Genomic DNA, 19,318 nt, shown 5'->3' on the forward strand with positions numbered 1-19,318 from the left:
GTCTCTAACGGGTCTTCTAGAGCTTTGGGTACCTTCCATTCTGTGCCAGCCCCGTCTGGACCATTATCAAGCGGGCAGCAGGCGGCTCTGAAACCCAAGATGCTGAGGGCTTTTGCTGAACACCGGGAGTCGTGAGTCCCCAGCTCTGACTCTGCCAATGACTAGCTGAACAAGGGTCTTCTCCTTCCCCAAGGGTCTTCCGGGTCCTGGCCCGGAAAGTAAGAGACTTGGATTTCTTGATCTCTAAGGCTTCCCAATGGAGCCAACGTTCCCTCAGCCCGTGATTCAGGGCTCGAATCTAGAGAGACTGTCAGCAGCGGACCGAGCTGGACCCTCCCTCCCTCGCCACCGGCCTCTCTGCTCACCACGCACGATGAGCTGGCGCTCCCGGCTCACGGTGGCCGCCGCGTTGCTGGCGATGCACGTGTAGTTGCCATTGTGCTTGAGGGAGACGCTGGAGATCTGCAGGGAGCTCATGAATTCCTTGCTCTCGATGGTCACGCCCGAGCCTGAGATGATCACCTGTCCGTCCTTCCTCCAGGTGATACGGATGGGCATGTCCCCCGAGGACACCACGCAGGGGATGTAGAGCAGCTGGCCGATGGAGGCAGGTGGGAACTCAAAGGGCTGGATCAGAGGGGGCACTGGGAAGGCAAGGGGGAGTGCTGCTGTCAGCCCCCAGCCCCTCTCGCCCCAGCCTGGCCAGCAGCACGGGCTCCCCGCCCCACCCCGCCTCCTCCTGACCCTGGGGCTGGGAACAGAGTTCCCGGGGGCACCAGGGCCTTGTTCCATACACGCAGGATCCCTTGGGGTGCCACTGTCCCTTGGTGCCCAGGGCCTGGACCCACTGTCTCTGTGTAGGGCACTGGCTGGCCGGCATTAATCCTGATCCTCAGAGTTTCCCCGGAATTTGGTGATGATTCACGTGCCTCTTGATTCCCATCTGCCTGTGGACACAGCTTGGCTTTCACCCTGACGGCCCTGCTGCTCCTCGATGGCCCTGTGTCACTTTCTCATCCCAAAGATGCATCGGCTCTCTGGGGGCCTGGGATCGACAGGGATGCTGTGCCCCGGATGTTGGGGGTGGAGGAAGGGTGGCTCTGAGACTGTCCCCTGTGCATGCCCCACAGCTGTGCGCCTAAACCCAGGGTGCTGCCTGCTGGCCTCCTCCTGCCGAGGTGCCGTCACCCGCCCCAGCCCTGTCCGCTGTCATCAAGTGTTAGCACAGGTGAGGGGAAGCCCTCGTCACTGGTTGCTGCGTCTGCCTTACGCTCACCCTCTCACCGAAGCCTCCCACCAATCACGTGGTGTGGGCTTAACCGTCTCCAGTTTACAGACGAGAAACCTGAGGCTCGGAATGGAGAAGTAATGTGCCCTGGGTCATCCAGCTCCTAAGAGGTGACAGTGGGATTTGGGACCTGGTCTGCCTGCTCTCAGAGTCCAAGCTCTCTCCCTTATGCTGCCTGCGTGCCTCTCTGACAAAGCCCCAGACAAGCCCAGCCCAATGACCCTTTTGTCTCATCCGTGAGCTCCCTTTGGGTGGCAGGGAGGAGCAGAGAGAGAGCCCTGTCATTTGTGAGGCAAGCAGTTTGCTGTTTGTCCCGCTAAGTGGCATCCACGCAGCCTCCCTCTCCCCCCACCCCATCCCCCGAGATCCAGCCCGCCCCACCGCCCACATCTTGGCCCCCGTGGGGCCTGTCTGGAGCCTGAGCTGTCGTGAGAGGGATCCTCCTTTCTCAGCTCTGGCTAGAGCACCAGCCATTATCTTTATGATAACTCAATTAGGCCACAGTGACTTCCCCAGCAAGTGGGGGAGAAGGGAGAGAAGGAGACAGACAATTAGCTTAACAAGGATGAGCACCCAGTAGATGAGATCTCCTTTCTGCAGTCAAATAATTAAATTACAAGGCTGTCCACAGTCCTCTGGCCTTCTCCCAGGCACCAGCCCCACCCCCTAGGGAAGCCTGCCACTTTCCACGCTAGGCCCACTCACAGTGGCCACCAGCAAGGGCGAGCCCTGGGGGGAAAGGAGGGTTAGCATCCTATGCATGCCGGAGGCCCTCCCTGCACCCTAAACATTCTCAGGGCTCGGCAGAGAGCCGCCGCAGGAGAGAGGCCTGGTGTGGGCATAGAATAACCTTTGGCAGCCCTTTGGATCCCTCAGAAAGTTCTTGATCAAGAGCCTAGGTCCAGAGGAAGCGACATTTAGGAGGGATACTGCCCCCATGACCTCTGGGAATAGAGCCATACCCTTCAGCCGGGTATGAACCTTCCTAATGTCATCTCCCACCTCACCCTTCATCCGGCCACAGGGGCTCCATCAATGCACCACGAACACCCACCACTCCCACCCTTAGCTCGTGCCTGGGTGAACACCGCTGGGCATTTGTCCTTATTTCCCACCGTGTGCTCCACCAAGGGCCCACATCCAGGCCCAAAGTCCAGCCAGGTTTTCTGGGGCTTTGGTCATCGTCTGGATCTCTCCATCCCCGTCTCCCCTGGGTTGGGGCCTTGCCCCAGTATTCTGGATAGTTTGCTGGGCCTTGGGTATCTCCACATAGATTTCTCTAGAACCCTGACTCTGGTAACAGCCCAATGCCCATTGCTGAGATTTCCCAGAGGTCTCTCTGTTGAGCTCCGCTGATCTCCCGCCCTACCCCCTGGCTTGTTCGGGTGCCGAGATCAGACCGAGGCTTCTGGCCTCATTGGACTTTTTGATGAAATCGCGGCAGAGACCCTGATATGACTCCAATCTATTTCCTTAGAAATAGATTGGACAGAACCGGTCCTGGTCCAGTTCTCCTTCCCACAGAGGCCCAAAGCCAGAGCCCGCAGCACCCGGTGTGCACCTTCACCATGACAGCTGTCACATAGCGGTGAGGTGGTGGTTTGCATTGCCACCTTCCCTGGGGGGCTGGAGCTCCTTTAGGGCAGTAACTAGGACTGATTTTCCTAGCAAAATGCGTGTGTGTGGGGGGGTAAGAACGAATGTATGTTCGGATATTATTTCCTGGGTTGATTTTAGAAGTCGAACTGCCAGGTGGGCAAGGGGTGGGGAGAACACAGGAGAGGGGTCCATCCAGAAAATGACGGGGGTTCTATGCCATTCCTCAAGACGCTGCACTTATGCTATGGGGTTTTGGAGCCACGAGCTTGTCCCTTGGTCCTTCCTGGGGGTCAGGCCCTTGCTATCATAGCCCCAGAACTGGCTCCTATGCACACTTGAACATGACCAAGGGGAGACAGGCTGCAGTGACGGGCTGCGGAGGAGGACGTGTGGACAAAGCAAGGTGCCGGGAGGTTCCGCCAAGGGAGGAGAGGGCCGAGGGTTGTCCAGTCTGAAGGACTGTGCCCTGGGGATGGGCGGTCAAGTGCCACCTTTCCACTGAGAACAGAACAAGTAGAGAGCAAAAGACTGAAGTCAGGCAGGGAGGTTTAGCTCAAGGAAGGGGAAGACTCTCTCTCAGTAAGAAGGGATTTGGATAATGGAACAAGTTACTAAGGCAGGTTAATTCATTAATTAACTAATTCATCTAATATTTATGAAATGCCTACTCTGTGAAGGCATTATTATGCTCTGTGTGGGCTGGGGAAAGTAGAAACATGCTTCAAATACAGATAGAGCCCCCAGGAGCTCATCGTTTGCTAAGGAAGGCAGGATATTTCCCTCAGTGATTATTGGACAAGCCCCACTGGAATATACAGATGCCGAACTCTGAGCAGCGAGACATATCATCTGGCTGGGTGACCGCAGCCTCACGGAAGAGGTGGCATTTGGACAGAGAGTTAAAGGACCTGCCTACTGTCAAAAGGACATGGGGTGAGAGAGAGGGGAAAGGCTGAGCCATGGGGCAGAGGCCACCCGGGGGCTGTCATTCCCTTCTGGCCTTCGGGAACAACGTGGATGGTTACTGAGAGGCCAGTGGAGGAGACAGTGGCCAATATCCATCGGGGGAGGGGGCGGTTAGACATTCACATGCACTGGCCAGAGATGTCCTGTGGGAGGCAGATGACCAGACAACTCACCAGAGATCGGGGGCGGGCTCCTGGCCCCCCTCCACCCTTTGCCCCTGCTGCAGGCCAACAGGACAGGTGCGACGGTGTGGTTGATACGTGTCCCCTTAGGAACCTTTCGGTGGAAGTGCTAGGGGCTAGAGCTGCTCACAGAATTTCTTGGCTCCAGGCGACTATTCCAATACCCCCGTAACTGCAGGCACAGCGGGAGGAAGAGAAAGTCTAGGGATCCTGGCTCCTTCACGGACTCGCCGACCACCAGGAGGGGCCCTGTGAGCGAGAGGCTCTGAGAAGCAGTGTGTGTGGGCCCTGTGATGGGTCCGTGGGCAGCTGAGCTGACATGGGGCTGCTTTCTGACCCGTGAGTCCGTAATGTCTCCCCCAGCACTCAGAGGTGGGCATGAGCTAATCGAATGTGTGGGTGTCCATTTTTGCCTCTGGGAAAGCAAGCCTCAGCGACGGCGGGGGTGGAGGGTGGGGTGGGTGGTGACCACCTCTGTGGCAGCAATGATCAGAGACCTCTTGAGTGCTGACTGCGTGAAGGCCCCCCTCCTGGCCCTGAGCCCCAGCATATCCCCAGCACCCAGCCCAAACGTAGGCGACACAGACACCATGTGTCCCGCGGTCCTGTCTTGGGAAAACCCTGCTCTGGAGACAGTCATCTTTGGTAAGAGGGCGACTCTGCTCTGAGAGAGGCAGGGCCGGAGCAAGGTGCTACAATGGCAAAGAGGCCAGAGGGCAGAGTGGCTGGGGAGGTACAGTGGTCATGGCAGGTCCAGGAGGTGTCCGGCCACCATAAAGCCTTTATGGCCAGCTGCTTGGGAGTGTTGCACAGACAGGGGTGTGTTGACCACCGGCCCAGACCGTAAACACTCTATGGGGTCTCTCATCATCCATCTTTTTTTTAAAAATTGTTTTTAACGTTTATTCATTTTTGAGACAGAGACAGAGCATGAACGGGGAGCATCAGAGAGAGGGAGACACAGAATCCGAAACAGGCTCCAGGCTCTGAGCTGTCAGCACAGAGCCCGACGCGGGGCTCGAACTCACGGACCGCGAGATCGTGACCTGAGCCGAAGTCGGCCGCCCAACCGACTGAGCCACCCAGGCACCCCTCTCATCATCCGTCTTTGAGACTGATCCTTCTTATTTACTGCACCTGTTCAGCAGAGAGCAGAAACCGGGGAAAGTTGGAGTGGGTGCCTCTGCGGCCCGGAGATGGGGAGAGAGCCACGCCTAGCAGCTGGGGGCCAGACTCTGCTTTCCGTGTAAGTGATCAGAGGCCAGTCACTTCCCCACCATCACCCTGCCTCTGCCCCTGGGCCGCAGTTTCTTCATGGGAAGAGTGGAGGAGTTGGGCCAAGTAATCTCTAAAGCCTCTATATTTTAGGAATAATAATAACTTCGCTTCCGTGTTTTTTGCCCCACAACCCTCTCTTCTCAGGAAGGCCTCCCCTGACCACCCTATTTAAAATCGCAAACCACTCCCCCCTCCCTTTGGCACTCTCATCCGTGCTCCCTATTTGACACGGGGCATCTTTTACACACGTTATGCCTTTTCCATTTGCCCGTCAGAATGGAAGCTCCCTGAGGGCAGGGATTTTTGTCTGTCTTGAGTACAGGTGTGTTCCTAGGACAGTGCCCAGAAATTAGAGGCAGCACAATAAATGTCACTGAATCAGTAGATGCTGTTTCCACATCACCGTCATCACCCTGACCACTGTCATCATCTTGAGCTCTGTCCAGTGGAGGACGCTTGCTCCTATGTGCCAGGGCCCCTCTGCTGAGGAATAGGGCCACTGGCAGCAGCTTTCTTGATGCCCCCTTCTCCCAAGTGCCACTGGGCTATCTGCCCCTGTGGAACCTGCCCTGTCCCCTTCCTGTGGATGCTGGTGGGTTCCTTCCAAACCTCCACCTCTGCTGATAGCAGGCAAGTGGCTAGGTGACTGGCTCTTTCTTAAGCCCCACCCTGTGATCACAGAAACCCCCAACCCATTCACGAAGGTAGAAGGGGCCCTCTTCCAAAAGCTCCAAACCCGTGGCAGGCACTGGTTGGAGCAGCGGGGGGCAGACCGAGTGTGGGCGGGGAGCAGGGGCATTTGGGAATGAGAGTATGTGGGTGTCCTTTCCTGTTAGCTCTCCACGGGGACCTGGTACTATCTTCTGGTCCCGGCCTTGCTTAGCACGGGCAGAAAGCCCCTTATGCCCTTCTTTTTGTTCCAAAGGCCCTCAGAAGCTCAGATTTGGGGATGGAGATGTTCTCTCACCGAGCCAGAGCCAAGGAGCCCCAGTTGCAGCCTGCCTTCTTAGTTAATTAAACATTCAGCCCGCGTGCCCAGAGATGTTTTTATGCTACATTATTTTTCAGCTACAGGGGGCCCTAAAGACATCAAATCTAGGTTGGATCTATGTGCCCTCCTCTTAGCATCCTGCCAAGGATGTCTCTGGATGCCCAGAGACAAGCACTTGCCTTCCCTGCAGCCCTGCTCTCCCCCCGCCAGCCAGTGTCACAGGCACCAAATCCTCACTCTCTCCCCTCGGCCCTCCCACCTCGCTGGGCCATGGTAGGCGGACTCGGGCAATATTTCATCTGGTTCCACTTACAGCCACCTTTCGTGGCTCAGGAATGATGCCTGTCGGGAGGGGAGAGGCAGAGCAAACATTTGTGCACGTGTGGCTGCCAGCGTGCGTGCGTGTGTGCGTGTGTGCGTGTGTGCGCGCCTGCAAGGGTGGACAGGTTAATGTATGTTAACCGATGTGTGTGCACATTTGTTGCACGGACACGCGTACAGTATGTGCTAATAAGCACATGCGTGCACACGCGTGCACAAAGACGTCTGCACATGTGTGTGCATGCGTGTCTGGTGTGTTATGCTCGCAGCCCAGCGTTTGAAAAATTCATCAGAATACAAGCAGTCCCAGAGGGAATGGAGTCAGCGGTTGCTTTTCCAGCTCATGAAGCAGCATGGGTTTTTGCCCCTTCCCCACAGAGAGAGCCCATGGCCCCACAGGGAGGCGGGGGGCGGGAGCGACTTCCGCTCGATCCCATGCATCCGGTGCCCTGTCCCACCTCCGCCTTGCCCTCGTCTACACTCCGGGTCTCTGCTCTGATCCTCTGAGCGGGATGCGTGTCCCAGCCGGGTCGCAGCAGCGGGCAGAGTGCCGCCTCTGGGCCTGTCCCTCCTCACCCAGACTCACGTCGTGGCGGTTCCACACCCAGGGCCACCGCCTCCACCTTCCTCCTCGAGTAGCTCTTGGAACAGCACATCAGCTAATCAAGCCGTGTGCTCCTAATCAGCTCTGATGGGTTCTTCTGCAAAAGTGCATTCTAATGAGGTGGGGGGAGGGAGCCAGGGGGTGGGAGGGTGAAGGGCCGGAGCTTTCAGAGTGGCAGGGGCCTGGGGTCCCAGAGCCCCTCACACAAATGCTGCTTCTTGGTCTGGAGAGGAAACAAGGGACGACACACCCCTCCTAGGGCTGGATTTTCAGACTGTGAGGGCGGGGAAGAGGGAATGTGTGCACATGTGTCCCTACTCCGTACACACACATGCCCTGTTTGACGAATGCCAGGCTTTGTGCTGGGTGTGGGGACACACGTGCCTGGTGCATGGGCTCTGCCCTCTACTATCTCTCTCTCTCTCACACACACACACACGCGCACACACACACACACACACTCACTTCCCTCTTGTCGCTCAGCACAATCACAACAGGCCCAGAGAGTCGCTGAGACGGAATGCATCAGATTCAATTCATTAGGACTGATCGCTCCCTGAATGGGGTTGAATAATTGATGAGCAGAAGCAGCTTTCAGGATGCTCGGCGTACTCCGAGGCTCGCTGGAGCCCTGTTATTTTTTTTTTTTAAGCCAACAAACCCGGCCAAATGCTCACTGGTGCGGGCGGGCGAAGGGAGTGGAGCAAAGGTTAGATGTTTTAATATGTGATGTTTACAATGTAAACTCTCGGTCCACTGCGTGTAACGGAAATGGATATGGCCGCCCTGGATGCTGGGGGGGTTAGGCAGGCTGTGCTGTATTCAGCGGCCACCAAGCTGGGGATGTGGCCTGGGGTGTGGGGGGGTGGGGTGAGGCTCCCGCCAGCACGAGGCCCCAACCCGGGCAGAGGCATTAGGCTGAGGCGGGGCCGGGGTGCCCCTCAGTCTAGCTGGGGTGCAGCGGCAGGAGGCAGGGAGGCGGAAGGCCCATGCTGTCAAGGTCTCCTGTCACCTCCCCGGGCCTGAATTGGCCACAGCCCCATCGTTCCCGGGGCACAACGTGAGGCTTCCCGGCAAGCTACTCCAACCCAGGCTACTGTCTCCGTCGCAGTTGGGGAAATGCTCACCGTCTGGCACTGTGACAGGTGGTGGGTGCACAAGGATGTATGTGACACGGTCCCTGTGCATTGACGAGCATGAGCCCCGGTGACAAGGAGCGAGGGAGAGAGGTATTGACCACGCCTTTTGCTGCTACTGTTCAGTGTCTGGCTGTCCACCAGACATTTCCACCCAGATCTGCCATTACCACCAATTCTGGAAGGGGTCACAGCTTAACGTGTCTGTCTCCCCAGATTCTTCTTTCGCCCAGACTTCCCTCTTCCTGTCGACAAAGCCTTTATTCGATCTCGCTCCAGAAGTCTGGGACCCACTGCGGCCTTCCCCTGTGCCCGGGTCCCTCCTTAGGCCGGGACCCCCCCACCCCCCCGCCATTTCTTCCTGCCAATGGGCCCCGGGAGCCACACCAGCTTTCTTCTCCTGGTTCATGTGTCCCATGGGATACACAGGGGGCCTCCCCTCCCTGCTGCCCTGGGGTGACACAGATGCCCAGGTGACAGGGGCTCTCAGCACCCTCAGGGACCTCCTCTCTCTTTCAGACTTCCTCTCGGGGTCCCAGAAGTCCTCTTTCTTTATTCCTGAGGTGGAGTGGGGCCAATGTTCCCTCCTCCCCGTCTGCCCTCCCCCCAGCTCTGGGTGAGAGCCCGGGGCCTGGAGTTACACAGGCCTGGGCAAAAATTTTGGTTCCAGATGACAGTTTACATACTTCTTGGCACCCCTCGGCCTTTTCTGCCTTGGGAATTGGGGATAAGATGGTACCTGCCTTAGACAAGTGGGCAGGGGTGGGGTTAAACGAAACAGAGCAAGGAGGGCATCCGGCCACAGTGACTGGGGTGCGGTGGGCCCCCCACAGTGATAGCTGTCTTATTACGACCAAGATTGCCGTCTGGGGCTGGAGACCCGGATGGTGGCCCAGAGACCATAGCGCTTCTCTCCTGCCTCCCACGTGGAGCCCCAGGTGACACCTCTGTGCTCCCAGAGCCTCAGGCTCTCCCAGTGCTCGAACCCACCTTGACCCTTAACCATTTCAGCCAATCGTCAACTCTGTCCTCCCAGCCCAGCCGCCTGGCTTTTCCAGACCCCTCCACAGCCAGGCCTGGCAGGACCCACTTCCCTATCCTGTCCCCGAGCAACCAGGCCTCCCTGCTCCCACTCACTGCCCAGAAAGTCTCCAGGCCTTGGAGTTCCAAAGAACGTATCTGGGAGGGCGCTTCGTCCACACACCCACACGGCCCCAGAGCCAAGGGGACAGTCGTCAGTTACTCACACGTTCCTTCGTTTCCTTAGTTCGGTTCATCCGTTCACTTAATCCACAGGCATTTACTGAACGGCCACCAGGGACCAGACACTGTGCTGAGTACCCTTGCATAAAACGTATCCCAACCAAGCGAGAAAGAAGGGTCTGGGCTGGAGGAGGTTTCCAAAGTCCCAGGCGGTGCTTTGTAGACCTCAAGCGGCGTTAGCAGGTGGAAGCTACCGGCCGGTCCCATAAAAGCAGCCTGAGCTGGCCAAGCTGTGCCCCAGGAGGGAGTCAGGGCACCCACTATGTGTCCCCTCCACCAGCGTCCTGCCGCTTCTGCTCTCCTGGCTCCTGCCTCTCGCCCCCTCTTGTTGGACTGAGTTCTCGCTGGCTCCCTGTTGACGTCATGTGGCTCCCCATTGCCCACCATCTCTGCCCAGGGCCTCTCGTCCAGACGGTGACCAGGCCCCTCTCTGTGTGTCACTGTCCCCCCTCCCCCCGCCCCTCATGCCTCATGGATCAGACCCGCATTGTCCTGTAGACTGCGGAGGGATCCTAGGTGCACAGGTACTCCTGACCTTCTCTGTCTCCCTCAAATCTTCCACGCTGCCCCCTTTCTCCCAAACACCCGGTCGGGACTCTCTCTTCCTCCACCTTCCACTGACTCAGGACTGCCTGAGCACCCAGCCAGGGAGGCACCCACAGTCCGGGGTGACCAACTGGTCTCTGGGTCTGGGGAGGGGGCCTACCTTTGACGGCCACGTGGACACTCTGGCTGATGGACAGCTGGGGCTGGATGAGAACGCTGCACAGGTACTCGCCCTCGTCCATGCCCTTCTGAACATCGGTCAGCTTCAGGGTCCCGTTCTCGAACACCACCTGGCGGTGGTTGTCGGGCAGCAGTAGGGCGTCCTTATACCACTTGATGGAGTAGTAGGGGTAGCCGATGACCCTGCAGTTGATAAGGGTGTCCCGCCCGGCGACAGCTGTGATGTTCTTCATCGCCCGGATGCTGGGGGGGCCTGGGCAGGAGTCAGGAGGGACAGGGGGTGTGGTTAGCCAGGGACAGCCGGAAGCTGCCCTGGGACTCTCTTCTCAGTCGCTTGGCTCTGAAACTATCGGGGGATGGAAATTCGGGGGGCAGGGAGGGGAGCCTTTACTGCAAGGGTCAAGGCAGAGGCTGGACCGGGGCGGGGGCAGTCTTGGTCCCTCCAGGACTCCCCGTTACTAGCTTCAAAGAGGTGCAAACAGACACGCTCCATTCGTGCCTGGGGCCAGAATCCATCCCTCTGATGGGACGGGGTGTGTGAGCCAAGGGAAGCCTCGGCAGGAAGTGACCGGGACTCGGGAGGACGGGTCCTCATTTACAAGATTCAGATTTGGGGGTCCCAGTGGACATGTGGAGATTTGGCTATTTTCATTCAACTTGCTCATCATGGTCTGGAACCGAAAAGGATCTTGTATACGTTATATATTTAAAGGACAGTAGGAAGGTCTTCGTTGGATGAGCCGATGACTTTTTTCCAAACAGGTTAAGCGCATTTTGTGGGTCCCTGAGAAAGGGCCTCAAATGAGGGGCTCTGATCGCACTGACTGTGGGGAGGGGGTGTCTTCAGCTGGGTTGCCAGGCAGGTGGCAATGTGGGAGTGGTCAAGAGGGCTCAGAGGCCACCAGGCAGGGTCAGTGCTGGAGTGGGTACAAGAAACTCCAGGCTTCAGGTGCCTCCCGAGAAGACGAGGGACTGGACCAGGGGATCCCGGGACCCTGTAGCTCTAAGCCTTCCCATGTGAAGAAGGCAGGAGGGTGGCCAATGGGAGCCCACCTTTCTCATGTGGGGTTGGAGACCTGACACAGGTGAATTTAGTGGGAACCGCCACTGCTCTCCTTCCTGTGCCCATGGCAGCCACCTGTGCCCCTCCCTCCTCCTCCTCCTGTGCCCTTGGGTTAGGAGTCCCTGGAGGGGCCAGATGAGGACCGTCTCACCCACAGGGCTGCAAAGCTTCTGAGGGGGCCCTTGTCACCACAGTGACTTGGAGAGCTGAGATATGGGGATGATCATCTGAGGACTGTTTCCCCCACTCCTGGGGGTGTCTGCCATGGGGCACCCCCGCCCAGCCTGAGCCTCCCGCTCTTGATGGCTTGGGCCTCGGTGGGGAAGAGGGGATGGCAAACTGGGGGGAAGACGGTGTGCTTGCTCCCGGCTGCTTACGCCTCCTGCAGCATTCGAGGGCCGGCTCGGTGGGAGGACGCTGGGAGCACAGCTCTGATGGACACCCCCATCAAAGGTCAAGCCTGGCCCCACTGCCCCATCCTTGTCCTTGTCCTTACAAGGCCCTGGTAGGGCTGGTGGTTGCTATGGGGTGTGTCGTGTACCCGGGGCCAGAGAGTCTTGATGGGGAGGGTTGGGGTAGGGGACAGGTCCCACTGGAGGAGGAGAAGGGGGAGGAGGAGGGGACAAGAATGCAAAGGGTGGGGGTGACCGTACCACACACACACACACACACACACACACACACACACACACACACACACACGGATGATGGGGTTGTGGAGGGCGGGGAAGAGGGGAGAAAGAGAGGAGAGAGACCTCTACTAAAATCAAAATGACAGTTAATAATAAGTACTAATCACCACAAGAATGATGGTAACCACAGAGATGGCAAAGGAACTCAAAAGCCTATTCTGATATTTAAATGTAGACAGGCACCTCTTACGTTTATTCGCGCCTGATATTCAGCACTGCCCACCGAGTTCCGCGCCGTGCACCGGTATACGCCCCCGTCGCGGATCTGGGGGCCCGTGACGTTCATGTGGCTGATGGTGGTGCCGTCGGACATGGTGTGCTGGTTGGTGCGGTGGCTCCCGTCCCGCACGATGGGCTCGTCGTCCAGGGCCCAGGTGACGGTGGGGGGCGGGGCGCCCTTGGCCGCACACATCAGCGAGAACTGCTCCCCGGGGTTGACCACCTTCTCGCTGAAGGACGAGACAATGCGGGGCGTGCCATCTGCAGGGAGAGAGGAGCCCCCCCGCTGAGGGTCACGGAGCCACAGAGAGACCGCCAGCCAGGCCACCCCGCCCTGGCAGAAGGGGAGGAGACAAAGCGGATGCTGACGACAATGGTCACGACAGAGCTCCCATGGACACCGACTCATGTGCTATCCACACAGCCCTGTGACGCGCCCATTACTACCCACGATTCAGGGTACACGCCCACGATTCAGGACTCCTGGATTTGAATCCAGCCACTCGCGAGCTCTGTGTCTTTGGGGAAGCTGCTCAACTTCTCTGAATCTTCCCATTTCTTATCTGTGGAGGATGGAGATATTGGGGACAGCCACTCTACCCTCCTCATACTGATGCTGGGAGGTCAAAACGGACGACTGCGTTAAAGATGCTTTGCAGGGCGCTTTTGTAAGCGCTCAGTGAATGTCAGCTCCTGTCGCCTTTTCTTTTTCTGCCTCTCGCCTCCCTGCGTTAGTAAAGACGACGGGGCTCAGGAACCCCGTGTGGAACCAGGACCTGACTGGGCCAGACCCGTAGAGTCTGGTTCCAGCCCTCATTCCAGCAGGTGGGAGCTGGGGTGCTGTGGTCTTGTTAGCAAAGAGCCTGAAGTTTGAGGCTTAGCCGCTGCCCAGAGGCACTGGTGCATGTGTGTGGCTGGAACTTAAGTCTCGGCTAGCTCAGTAGCCCTGGACAGGACAATCAACCCTGCCACCCTACCTTCCTCCATGGAACAGGAGGCACGTAATTCCTGACCCTGGCCATCCTGCCACACAGGCTCGTTGTAAAGGATTAAAGTACGTGTCATGCACTTTAGCAAGTAAAAACCGAAACAAACATTTAGAAGAAGGCAAGGCAAATGTAACATGGTGTTTTACATCCCACCCACATTTCACACTAAGATGCTGACGTTAATCTGGTCTGCCAGTCCCCAGCTCCATTTCTGGGGGAGACTTTTACCTAAAATACGGAAAGAGCCTGGTGCCTGGCAGAGCCTGGGACTCTGCACTAGGGGTCACAGCCGTCGCAACCCCCCCCCCCACTTCCTTTCCTGAGCTCTCTCCCTTTCTGGCTGCCCCTCCCTCCCCACTCTCTGTCCTTCCCACCAGCCTCATTTCCCACATCCCTACTCCGGACCGGCCATCAACGGCTGTCCTCTGAGAAAATGCGTGGTGTGGGGAGTCAGTTAGTCAGGGAGTCCCCAAAGATGTAAGGGGCCCATCTTGAACTGCTCTGTGCCTGCCTTCTGTGCTTCCTCGTGAGGAAGAGAGGCCAGGATCTGGCTGGACAAGAAGAGGCAGGGGCTGAGGGAGGGCGGCACTTTACTGGGCACTGTCCTAGGGTGAGGGATAAGGGGATGCCTAGTCCCACGGCTAGGAATGAGGACCCACAGGCTGTGACAGGTAGACCTGTGGGGCTTGCCTGGGTTTGGTGCCTTTGTTACTACAGTGAAAAATCCTTGGAAGCAATAGGATTGAGGGGTTTTTGTTGTTGTTGTTGCTTTTGTAGCAACAAAGGAGCCCGGAAACCACTAAATTTATTGGTAAGGATAGGGTCTCTGCTAACCCCCACTGTATCTTTCTTCTTTGTGCAGATAAGAAAAAGATGCCTCCTCTGTGTGGTCACAGCCTGGTGCCAGGGCTCACGGCTTGGCAAGTGGGATTCAAGCTGGATTTCAGTCCTTACTCTTGGTCCGGCCCTCTTGGTTGGGCGCTTTGTGCAGTGAACAACCTGGACAACCATACATATGTGCCAGGTGAGGAACCCTGGGTGGTAGTAAGTAGCTTTACAGGGAGAGAGAAGCAAGTGAAAACCCAGGTCTGTGATAAGAAACAGAGCCTGCTGTGAAGAGGCCTCGGTCATGGAGAGGATTCAAAAACCCATGAGGCTGGCAAGAAAGGCAGAGAATGGGGAGAGAAGGACAGCTAGAAAAAGAGGGCTCAAGGAAGAAGGCAGAGGAAGGGCCAAAGGCAGTGACTCCTGGTGGGCAGTCCCGGGGCCTTGGTGAGACTGAAAGCCTTTGAGATCCTAAAGAACACTCCTGTAATAGTAAGATTCTGGCGATTTCGGAGGGCAGGGGCAAGATGGCCCGGTGGTTAAGAGACTTGAGTTCAGATCCCAACTCTTGACTCTTGGCAGAGCTGAATGACCTCGGGCAAATGACTGAAGCCTCAGTTTCCTCAGCTATAAAAATAGGGAACTTCAGAAAAAAAAAAAGCATCTCCCCACAGGGGCCCGTGGGAGGAGGAACTAAGCCAGGCACCTGCCTGGACGGATGTCTGCTATCAGGAGGGGAGGGAGGCAGCCTGGGGCAGGGCACCTCCCGGCCAGGCCCCGGGGGTCCTGCACCCACCCCTGTGCTGGCTGCCCCAGCTCACCCTCCAGCACTATGATGGCGAAGTCCTGTGCAGTCTGGGCCTTGCGGGTGGCGAAGCACTGGTAGGCCCCGGAGTGGCTCTTCTGGGCCGAGGTGATGAGCAGCGTCTCGTTGCTGAGCCCGCGGATGGAGACGGCCTCGTCGGGCAGCACCAGCTCAGTGTTGCGGTACCAGCGGATGGTGAACTCCGGGGAGCCCAGCAGGGCACAGGACAGGATGACCGTGCTGCCAATGCCGGTCTTCAGCTTCTTTGGTGTCAGGGTCACGTGAAGGGGGTCTGGGCCAAGCCAGCAGGGGAGGGGTGAGGGGGAAAGGTGGGGGGAGGAAAAGAAAAGAGAAAGGGCTTACCGTGGAGCAGTGTGGCTGGGGGTGGGCTGGGGGAGGCCCTGGTTCTGTCTCCAGACTCCTGGTGAGGGGGACCGGGCCGAGTGAATTCCCTCTCTAGACCTCAGTTTACCCGTCTGTCCAATGTCAGCGTCAGGCCGGGAGATTGCTCTGTACCTCTTGTGATGACGGCCTGCACTTTCTCGATGTGCGCGTCGGGTGGGGCCGGGGAGCACCCTTCAGCTCATAAGGAGGACGGGCTGGCTCGTCATCTCCCCTGACCCCCACCCCAGAAACCAGGGAGGCCCCCGGGGCCCTGCCACCTGTCTCTCACACCCATACAGGTAACCAATTTACACGCACCAGGACTCTGCTCTTCACCCCCACCTCCCCTGCCCTGCTGCAGGCCCCCGGCTCCCAGCCCGCAACCATCCTCCTCCCTCCCTGCGTCCCTCCATCCGTTCTCTGTGCTGTGGCTGGCCACTGCCCTGCTTGGAATGGCCATGGTGCCCAAAAACTCCGTGTGGCATTCAAGGCCACCGGGGCCCCGGAGGACCTGCCCCCCCTTCTCAGCTCCACACTCCTCGAGCAGCAGTGCCCTGTCTGGGCACCCTGGGCTATTCCTTGCCCCAGAGCCTCCACCTAGAGCATTCTTTGTCCCCTTTGCCTAAGGCCTACTCATCCTTCACACTGCGCTCAGGACATCTCTGCCAGGAAGACTTCCTAGATACCACTCCCGTCCCAGGCTGGGTCAGGACCCCTCTTCTGGGCCTCCCTGTGTGTAACTAGGACCACACGAAGCACGTGGTCTCTTAATCACTTCTCTGTGTCTGTCTCTCCCTCTGGGTGGTGAGCATTTGAGAGCAGAACAACGTCTGTCACCTTCCATCTCTGCCCCAGGCTGGCCTCTCTCCCCAGATCCCCGTGGGCTTGGGGTTCTCTATAGGAGAAGCCTATACAGGACCCCCTGTGACGTAGCCTGGAGGATAGGGGACTCCAGCCTGGCTGGGCGGGGTGTAGTCAAAGTGCACAGGAGTCTGCTCACGCTGAGTTCTCCCGTTCTCCCCGAGTCCCCGCCCTGGAAACGCCAGTGCACACGAGGCAGGTAGCATCCCGTGCGTCCCAGTCCCCAGCTGGGGCTCCCACCTTCCTGCCCTGCACACTTGGAGACAAGATGGGCAGAGGCTTGGGGGGCAGGATGGGGGTGTGTGTGTGTGAAAAGCATGCTTTCCTGTCTATGGCCCCGGCAGAGAGGGGCAGTCAGAGAGGACGGAAGGCAGAGAAAAGTTATGTCACTTTCCCTTGAACCTGGCTGTCCAGCTGAGCCCAGTGTGGGAGGAAGATGGGCAGCTGAGTGTCAGAGGGGGAATGAGGCGCACCTACATGTACAAGCCAGCTGGGGTGTGCCCATGGCTGGGGGCAGCCACTCGTACGTCCGGGTGTGTGTGCCCGGATGTGAGCATGTTGGCGAGTAGCATGGGTGCCTGTGTGCTGTGTATGGGTACGGTATACGTGGGCATGTACGTACGGAGAAACGGGCATGTGAACTTTCAACCCACCTGCCTGAACACGTGTGTACATGTGCGTGTGTCTACGTGTGTATGTGAGTATCTGCTCGCCTATGTGTCCTGAGGCGGGAGCTGTGAACACCACATTACCCAGGGTCAGGCTTCCTAATTTTCCGAGGACTCAGGGGTGTGCCGCCCTCCTGACCTGTGCCCTGAGACAGCGTGTGTGTATGTCTGTGAGCATGAGATGAGAGAGAGAGACAGAGAGAGAGAGAGAGAGAGAGAGAGAGAGAGTGTGTGTGTGTGTGTATGTGTGTGTGTGTGTGTGTGTGTGTGGCAGGAGGGTGGGGAACAGGGGGGAAGGCATATTGAATGATTTGGGACAATACTTAGGGCAAGGAGTGGGGTATCAGCCCTGGTCCCTCCCCCTGTCTGCCCTGCTGGCTGGGGCGCGTTAGCACGTGAGGAGCCCCCGTCCCCTGAAACGGGGCTCTAACCCAAGCATCTGCATCATGCACCGTCACTCCCACAGTGTTTCCTGAGGCTCCTGCTCGTCCCGCTTCACATGTGTTCACATGTGGGGGGACTTCTTCCCAGCACTGCATGCAGATGATAAACGTACCCCGACTGTCAAGATGCCCTCGTCTATGGGAAGGAGACGGGGTCACATCTGGGCTGAGGACGACAGGAGACCAGGCCCGGGAGGCCAGCCCAGCGGGGAGAACATCCGGGGGTCTTGCAGACCTGCAGCTCTATGCTCTTGACATGGGTGGGGGTGGGGGTGGGGCGGGAGGGCTTCCCTGCTCAATCTTTATGACGGAGGGAACTTCTCTGCAGGATGGGAGCTGGATCCTCTCTGGACGGCCTCCTCCCACTGCCCAGGTTGAGTGACCCTCACGATGCCGTTCAGTACAACATTCAGGGCCTCAGGCTGTGCTGTTGCTCTGCAGGAGTGAGATTCCCCAAGGGTCTCCAAATCCCAGGCAACCTACTGCCCACGCCCTTCCTGCAGCCCAGACAGCAGGCAACTCAGAGAGTTGGCCTCTGGATTCCAGGGCTGGAAGGGGCCTCTCCACTTTGCCGACGGGGAGCCCCAGGCCAGGTAACACGAGGCGGGGGTGGGGAGGGGTTCTCTGGCACCGGCCCCTCTGCCCACCTGGGGGCTCAGCAGCAGCAGGGGTCTGCTAAGGCTTTCCACTCTCCCCAGGGGCTCGCTGGACCCCAGGAGGCCCGGGGATCTGGGATGGGGGAAGGAACAGGCAGGACCAGAGCTGATGCCCTGCTGGTAGGTCCTGGGAAAGTTGCCTTGGTCAGTTATGCCTGTGTCTGATCTGATTGATCAGTGCCCCGCTCAATTATTGCTAAATATTCTGAATATTGTCTCTGATGGGATACAGACATCCTCCCTACTGGATTAACATCAGCACTGTTTAGACTAGTTCAGACACTCCCTTCTCCCAACAGGCCAGGAAGCGCTGTGAGCTCACTACGGTCACTGTCACCCTCATGGTTCCTTCTTACCCTCGTGACCTCAGGAGGCAGGAAGCTCCCGGGATCATTATCCCATTTTGCGGAAGAGGACACTGTGGTGGTGATCACCATTATGTGACTTGCCCAAAGTCGGTTACTCTCTGATAAAACCAGAACCAGGGGCGCCTGGGTGGCTCAGTCGATTAAGTGTCTGACTTCGGCTCGGGTCATGATCTCATGGCTCGTGAGTTCGAGCCCCATGTCAAGCTCTGTGCTGACAGCTCAGAGCCTGGAGCCTGCTTCTGTGTGTGTCTCTCTCTCAGCACCTCCCCCCACCCCCCACTCATGCTCTGTCTCTCTCAAAAATAAATAAACATTAAAAAAAAATTAATACCAGAGCCAAAAGCAGACCTTCTGATTTCAAGCCCAGAGTTTTCTGGGATGTGAAACTGTCTTCCCAAACCAGGGGATTATCCCCTGGGGCCGGCCAGAGGCAGGTGCGGTCCCTCCCTGTCACACTGCAGTGCTCTCAAAGGTTACTGGGGCTGGAACAGGGGCTTCTCCCACTCACCAATGACTGTGAGGGTGCCTGTGGCCTCTGCTGAGCCAAAGGTGTTGGTGACCTCACAAATGTAGGTGCCGCTGTCCTCGGTCCGCAGGTCACTGATGGTCAACCCTGTGATGCGTTTGGTCCAGCGGCTGTCGGCCGGGAGGGGGCGGCCGTCCTTGAGCCAGCGGATGGCAGGGATGGGGTAGCCGGAGGCCGTGCAGGGCAGCTCCACGGTGTGACCGGCCCACACTTCCTGGGAATGGAAGCCGTCCAGGATGGTGGGGATCGACTCGGCAGGGTCTGGAAGGCAGAGAGCATCAGTGGCCCTGGCGAGGCCTGAACGGGACGAATTGTGGGTGGGGATGGGGAGGCAAGCCCCCAAACAGGCACCTGCTACCCCCGGATGGCCCGGTGTGGACAAGACCTCCTGATGTCCCCTGGGCCTCGGACTCTGGCCCAAGCTCTCCTACTCGGGCCAGACATAGGTCCTGAGAACCATGACTG

At 58.1% G+C, this 19,318-nt stretch overlaps 1 protein-coding gene across 3 annotated transcripts in view; it reads right to left on the bottom strand.

Moving 5' to 3' along the window:
* The window catches only part of DSCAML1 (DS cell adhesion molecule like 1), a 350,275-nt gene that overhangs the window by 79,834 nt on the left and 251,123 nt on the right, over window positions 1–19,318 (bottom strand). For all 3 annotated transcript variants that reach the window (XM_023239146.2, XM_045038356.1, XM_045038357.1), the window contains 5 exons: window positions 18,836–19,114; window positions 14,964–15,239; window positions 12,293–12,589; window positions 10,335–10,607; window positions 366–644 (listed from right to left, as the gene is read on the bottom strand). In XM_023239146.2, the coding sequence (XP_023094914.2) occupies window positions 366–644; window positions 10,335–10,607; window positions 12,293–12,589; window positions 14,964–15,239; window positions 18,836–19,114 (1,404 nt within the window). The remainder of the gene's footprint in view (window positions 1–365; window positions 645–10,334; window positions 10,608–12,292; window positions 12,590–14,963; window positions 15,240–18,835; window positions 19,115–19,318) is intronic.

This window comes from Felis catus, chromosome D1 (genome assembly GCF_018350175.1).
Source record: "Felis catus isolate Fca126 chromosome D1, F.catus_Fca126_mat1.0, whole genome shotgun sequence".
NCBI lineage: Eukaryota > Metazoa > Chordata > Mammalia > Carnivora > Felidae > Felis > Felis catus.